Here is a 6,752-nt window from a genome sequence, read left to right as displayed (position 1 = left end):
GCGCCACGTGGTCGTCTTCAACCTCCAGACGGCGCGTGTGGCGCGAGTGGGCTTCACTCACCGATCTCCAGGTGGCGTGTGGAGGCGCATGCGGAGTCTTTTCGGCCTCCGAAAAATTTCAGCGTGCCCGCCTTGGCACGAGGATTCTTCTGGTATGATCAAAATACCAATTGGACAATTTTTGAAAAATCAAATTTGAAGAACAGAGGCTCTGTTCTTCGGATTTTCCTCTACTGCTCTCAACCTATGGCTCTGATACCACTTGTTGGGAAACTAGAGATTCAAAACGCAATGAAAGAAAAGATATGAGAGAAAAACAATCTATTTCACTGAATAAATTTACAGAAAAATTTCAACCAGAATTCTTTAACAAATAAAAACTCTCAAACGGATCTCTCACTCTCTCTCTGGATCGTCACTGATCCTCTATCTTGGGATACAAATACAAGAGGAGAATCATGACTATTTATAGGAGTTTGGAGGGAAGCATTATCAACAAGGTTAGGCAGATTGCCTAACCCGCCTAATACTTCCAAACTCTCTGCGTAACTCCCACTGCCTAACAATGCCAAAAATGGCCAACCCACTAGCCTACCAAGCCAAAGGAATGGTGGCTTGACTCTTCAATTAGGTTATCCTTGTTTTCTACTCCTTTGTACATGGGTAAAATCTTCTCCACTTTCTGAGAATCAAGGACCATGCCGGCCCCAAAATTAAAAAAAAAAAATGATAAATATTTCACCTTTAATTTTTGTAAACAAGAAAAACCAGCAGCTAAAAATAATAAGAAAAGGCAAAAGAAGAAACAGAAGCTGGAGATGGACCTTAAACCATTGTATCTCGCTTTGCATTTGTAGAGATGGACTAAGAAAGCGGCTAAGCTTCTTGGTTGATGATAACAATGCGGCATGATGAAGGACTGTGTTTCCATTTCTATCAGCCCGAATGGTTTTTAAAAAGCCAGTTTCAGGATTTTTCAATGCAGAGATGTAGATTTTGAAGATATCTTTGGAAAGGGCCATGTCAGAATTAGATAATTATCTTGTTCCACGGCAATTAAGATTGGTCTGCTCAACACCTTTTGAATGATTTCGTAATGGTTTTCTAATTCCAATATCTTCATGCATATCCGACGCAACAACCTTCGAGATATCACCGGTTTTTCAAGCCATGATTCAACTGTCGTTTTAAACTGTGGCAATAGAATGTCGATGTCGATTCCACAACAAATTTCAAGATGTACAAGAACTGCGCAGAAGGGAAGGCTCATTAAATAAAAAATGGAACACTATTCTTAATTTAGATGTAGCTAAAGCCTAAAGGAATTTTGTCTAACTTTATTTATGCAGGCCTGCTATATTCCTCCGGTGAAGTGAAAAAAAAAAGAGAAAGAAGCCAAATTTGTTGAAGGTTAAAATATAAAATGCATGTCAAAAAAAAAAAAAAAACCTAAATTGATAATTTGGTTTTACGGAATTGGCTCGAAGTAAAAAATGAGTTAATAATTACATGTTATATTTTTGAACGGTAAGAGAGCTAGCTGAATGAAAATAGATAGAAATGTTTGAAAATAAGAAGTAATTTAGGTTAAGGGCATTTAATTTACCCATAAATATGTCATGGATACCTTTTTTTTTTTTTTGTGTGTAAATATTCTTTGGCTTTGCCTTGTAAAAAAGAAAAATAAACAGAGATAAGCCAAAGGGACAAAAACAAACAATAAAAGGAGAAGCAATTATAGGTAATAATCATGTTCGTTAAATGAGAAGCAAGAAAATGTATATGAGTTGGATTTTTTGTAAGTTTAGAGTTTAGCTTTAAAGGAAAAACAACAGTCACACGTGAGTTATAATATCTTATTATTAAATTAATTAATCTTTGTTTGTTGGCTTTTCTTTTCTTTTCTTTTTGTTTTTTTGTGGTTTTGAGAAGATGGCATCCCACTCTTTGCAAACTAAACAAGTACAAATTAAAAAAGAAAAACCAGGAAGAAGAAATTCACCAAAACAAATGTCATGTTTAATTAATAATGAGTATATAGATGATACAAACACCCAAGGCATGGGAAAAGACAATAAAGAAAGTGGAGAAAAAAAGAAAGTGGAGAAAAAAATTGTAACTTACTCAGTGCACAAAATTCAATAAACCAAACCACGAACTCTATTCCCATTGGTTGTTTCATAAACACCCGGGCTAGTGGATGTATTGTTTTACCATTCTCCTTGACCATATCATTGATGCAAGAGTGTCGGAGATAACTCGAAAACCATATAAGCTAGACCTATATTGTAAAACAAAAGAAAAATTAATTTGTAATTGTGCTATTTGAATTCATATAATAAAAACTCATGTAAGTGCAATTCTAATATTCAATGTAATACTAACATTCAAATTAATTAGTCCATTGAAGTAGTTTTTCCATCTTATTGTACTCAAAATATTCAATGTAGTTTGTCTTACTCCATTTGCACAATTAGTTTCAATGCGTTGTGCAAGTGAAATCTACAAATACATAAAATTAAGGGGACTTTTGGTATTGAAAAAATTTTAAGATTCCTGAAAGTATTAGGTTAGGATTTTATATTCCCATTTTTGGTATAACTTTTTCATAAGAAGAATCCTAAAAAATAGGATTCTCAGGAATAATTTTTAAGTAATTTTTCCACAAAAAGATTTTCATATGGGGGTTGAGAATTCAAATTTCCCATGAACTTGAGAATATTTTTAACAAAAAAAAAAAAAACTAAAACACCCCCTTACTCTTTTATAACCCCATACAAACATATTACATATATTATATATATTTAATATATAAACATATTACGAATATTATATATTTATAATATATAAATATATACTATTTATTTATTATATATAAACATATATATTATAATATATTTATATTATTTATTATAAAATAGTATATTATATATATTAAAGTAGATATTCATACAAACATATAGATTATGTATATATATTATATATATAATGTATAAAAAAATGATATTTTTTTAACTTACTAAAGATGTGGGTTCCAATATTTTATATAGTAGAAGTAATTTATTATTTTTAAATAAAAAATTAAATAAGGATAATTTTGAAAAAAAAACATAAATTCCTAAGAATGTTGTATTTAAACCAAACATAGGAATATAAGACTGTGTTTTTTTTGCTTTTTAATTTTCAATTTTGAGTTTTGAATTCATTTTTAGTTTTCTGTTTTGGTAGTCTATTTTTAAAAATTGAAAATGCGTTCTTTTTATTATTTTGAAAACTATTTCTCAAAACAGAAAATTAGAAAATACGTTCTTTTTAAAATTTTAAAAACAATTTCTTAATGATATTTTATTCAATAAATTTGATTATTCAATAAATTAGAAATATTTAATGTTAATATATTATCAAAAATATATATACATTTTAAAGTTAATGAATTTTATAATATTTTTTTCTATTACAATAATAAAATATGAATAAATATATAAATAAATGTATTTTGAATTTAAAGTTTGTCTTGGATGAAAACACTCAAAATAACTTCTTCTTTTTTGTTTTGAGTTTTCTTTATAATTTTTTTTTTGTTTTTAAAATGTATTTTTAAAAACAACAAAGAGAATGCATTTTCATTATTTTAGAAAATCAAAAACTAAAAATGACTTAAAAACAATAAAGAGAACGCAACCTAAAATTCTCATAAAAGAATAGTCAACATTTCTAAGAAGGTTTAAACATAATCAAACATAGAATTACATAAATATTTGGAATCAAAAATTTCTAAAAACATTTCTAAAAATATGAACTTTTACAATTTAAAAGCTTATCCCGTACCAAATGTACTAAGGCTAACATAAGAGTGTAAAAACTCTAAGTCAAAATAGCATTTTCATTCTAATAACAAGTTGCCACGTATCCAATTTCAACCATAGTTAGACATTTTTGACAAGTTTTCATGTTGTTTTCAATTTTAAAATCAACTATTAATTTTATCAAATTGAGAATATATATAACTTTTGTTGTTTAGTTTCAATTTTGAAAATTAAGCAAATTATACAAAAGACTTAGTTAACGAGGCAACAAGAATTTGTCAGCCAAGCAATTGAAAGTCCACGCACATACTATATTAGTGATAAGAACTTTATCTATTAACTAAAATCATGTAAAATTTGGTTATAACCAATTAACTCATATAACATAACTCGCTATATTAGCAATTGACGATAAATAATAAGGGTACCAAGCAATAATTTAAAAGCGAAATTAAATAATAAGTTTGGTATTTTAGTTATTTTGAAATTAAATAATAAGTTTTATATATAAAGTGAAATTAAATAATAAGAGTTAAGAGTCTAATTCAAAAGTAAGATAAAAATTAGGTATTATTTTTGGTAATTTATCCAAAAACAAGCTGCAACTTGCATGTATCCAAATCCTCAATACATGACAAACGGTTATTTTTATAAATTTTAAATTCATCAATAAAATCACCAACTGCCAAATATATATTGAGGATCTGCTACATATCACTATTACATTAAATATTGGAAATGAAAATTGGGTTTTTGTGTGCATACCATAGAGTTGGGAGCTGATGCATGCTTTGAAGAGCCTAAAAGAATGATACTCGCTTTGATAAGCAGGCTTATAAGCTTCATCCTTATCATCATTAACAAGCTTGAAGCTCTGTTTCGCTCATCACGTCCACAGACTTGAGTAGTCATGGACACTTTGAGAAACTTGAAATCACCATCATCTACACTCGACTGAGTTGAATTAGTCATGTTCACTTCTTCTTCAACATGCCGGCAGCTTGGATTGAAAAAATAAATTTGCAAAGTAAAATTAAACAGAAAGCAAACAATTTCCTTGTTTCCAAATAAAGCAGCCACAGTGATGGGTAAATATCCATTGTCATTGGGAATGCCGCTAGTTCATCGCATGTTCCCACCAATCGCTCCACAATCTTGATGTTGCCTTGGGCGGCGGCAAGAGTGAGTATTGTTTCTCCGTACATGTTCTTCTCTTTCAAGATATTATTGGAACCGTCTTCTTCCATTAACTCACTAAAAATCTTTTCCTGTCCAGAAACCACTGCGACTTGAAGAGTATTCTCTTCGAATTTTGTGAATCTTGTGCCAAGCAGCTCTCTCTTAGTCTTAAGATACATTTTCACCCCATGCAGGTCTCCCCCTCGCACTGCCTCGTAAAACCATTCAGTCCATAAATCTGCAAATTAATTAATATTCAGTTCCGTAACTGATCGACAAATTTCACTAGCTAATTGATTCAGTGAAACTAAGTTAAAGAATACCAAAGCGAGTTCTTAGGCCAGCACGCTTCCTACCCCTCGATTCTGCAAATTAATTAATATCCAGTTCCGTAACTGATCAACAAATTTTACTAGCTACTTGATTCATTGAAACAAAGTTAAAGAATACCAGCTGGTTCTTGTTCTTGTGCTTCACCCTGGCTTCGATTTCTGTCAATGCTGGACGTAGGTAAATTTTTACCTTCTGTTTCTTGCGGCAGTATTTCATCGCCAGCCATTTTCCTCCGTAAAATTATATTTATAGAGCATGTCATGTGTTAGTATACTCGAAGAGCATTAAATAAAGAAATGACGCAACAAGAATGGGGCGAGCTGTTGCTCAGTCACGTGGAGCTGAGGACTGTTTGATTGGATCAGATTACATTTTTTTTTTTATTTTTTGCTAAATATATAGAAAATCAGAACACAATGGCAAAACCGACAAAGCATGCAGTGGCTGGGGGGCTAGTAGGCCCATAATGAGTGAACTTCTTCCCAAGGATTACGGGGTCTTCAGAAAGTTTACAGGGTCAGCCCCAAACAAGTACGGGCATAACTTGAGAGGGTTTAGCCCGAAAATAGAGCAATGGAAAGTCGTAGCCCATGCAACAAAAAAAATCCACTTCACATGTATTCACAAAATCTCTTCGTTATGTGACAAAGAAGACTCCCAAGCCAACATACAAAGCTCAATAGCCCACAACACAGAGGAGGTCCCATGAAACAAACATCAAATATAAACAAATAAACCCTAAAATAAGAATCGAAAGCTCAACCACTAAAACAAATAATACTAAATTTCATATATAAAATAAATTTACAAATGCTAGCTAATGATGTTGTTATCAATGTATCTAACCAATCCTTTAGATAATCTCTACAAGGCAAGTTAAGCCTGAAACTGTAAAAAACATGCATGTAATCGGCCTTCAAGTCTTACCTTAAAATTGGCTCCAATGTCCCTTTTGTTTAAAAAAATCATAGAAAAATGCTAACCACCATTTATGAAATTAAGAACTTTTTTCAATTTATTATATATAACAAGGAATAAGATAAGAAGGCAACATAAAAAACAGTAACAAATCAAAAAGTGAAAAAATTGATGATATTATTATGACTGACATACTATTTTTGTATTTGAGAATAGCCTAATTAAATCACCTTCTGGATATGCTGCAGTTGCTGGGGGCTAAGTAGCAGCAAATGTAACTCCATTTGCTGAACTCCCAACCATTAAACATATATACATATATATATATCTATATATATATAGTATACTCCAAAATGCATGGATTTCGGAAGAATTCTACCTAAATTCTTGACTGCACAAGCAAGCAAAGATGGTTCATGACTTTAGGAGGATTCTTTGAGAAGAAAATGGCCGCTACCTAACAAAGCAGAACATGATTCCTGTCGAAGGAGACCACTCGAATTTGCTGGTCCAACA

General features: G+C 31.2%; 1 protein-coding gene across 3 annotated transcripts; it reads right to left on the bottom strand.

Moving 5' to 3' along the window:
• Positions 1-256: 256 nt before the first annotated feature.
• Positions 257-6,523, bottom strand: LOC127804277 (uncharacterized). Of its 3 annotated transcripts, none has more exons than XR_008023679.1 (6): positions 6,467-6,523; positions 5,436-5,548; positions 5,309-5,350; positions 4,572-5,223; positions 2,125-2,281; positions 257-1,248 (listed from the first exon to the last, which is right to left on the bottom strand). XR_008023679.1 is itself a non-coding variant. In XM_052341114.1 (4 exons), exons 1-3 carry the CDS (start codon positions 5,578-5,580, stop codon positions 4,781-4,783), a joined length of 630 nt encoding a protein of 209 aa, XP_052197074.1. In that variant the 5' UTR covers positions 5,581-6,499; the 3' UTR covers positions 1,998-2,281; positions 4,572-4,780. The 3 variants fall into 3 exon arrangements, 1 of the variants encoding a protein (XP_052197074.1); XR_008023680.1 differs by having other exon boundaries at positions 257-682; positions 825-1,248; positions 5,436-6,499; XM_052341114.1 differs by lacking the exon at positions 257-1,248 and having other exon boundaries at positions 1,998-2,281; positions 5,436-6,499.
• Positions 6,524-6,752: the final 229 nt, after the last annotated feature.

Source organism: Diospyros lotus, chromosome 6 (genome assembly GCF_014633365.1).
Source record: "Diospyros lotus cultivar Yz01 chromosome 6, ASM1463336v1, whole genome shotgun sequence".
NCBI classification, from domain to species: Eukaryota; Viridiplantae; Streptophyta; class Magnoliopsida; order Ericales; family Ebenaceae; genus Diospyros; species Diospyros lotus.
Note: the sequence above shows the minus strand (reverse complement) of the source record. Positions and strands in the feature narration are given on the sequence as shown.

Bases quoted from the DNA above. Each gene is read 5' to 3' on its own strand.
- LOC127804277 (XM_052341114.1), bottom strand. From the start codon at position 5,580: ATGACATGCTCTATAAATATAATTTTACGGAGGAAAATGGCTGGCGAT. The intron at 5,351-5,435 runs GTATTCTTTAAC...ATTAATTTGCAG, and splicing joins ACAAGAACAAGAACCAGCTG to AATCGAGGGGTAGGAAGCGT. The intron at 5,224-5,308 runs GTATTCTTTAAC...ATTAATTTGCAG, and splicing joins TGGCCTAAGAACTCGCTTTG to ATTTATGGACTGAATGGTTT.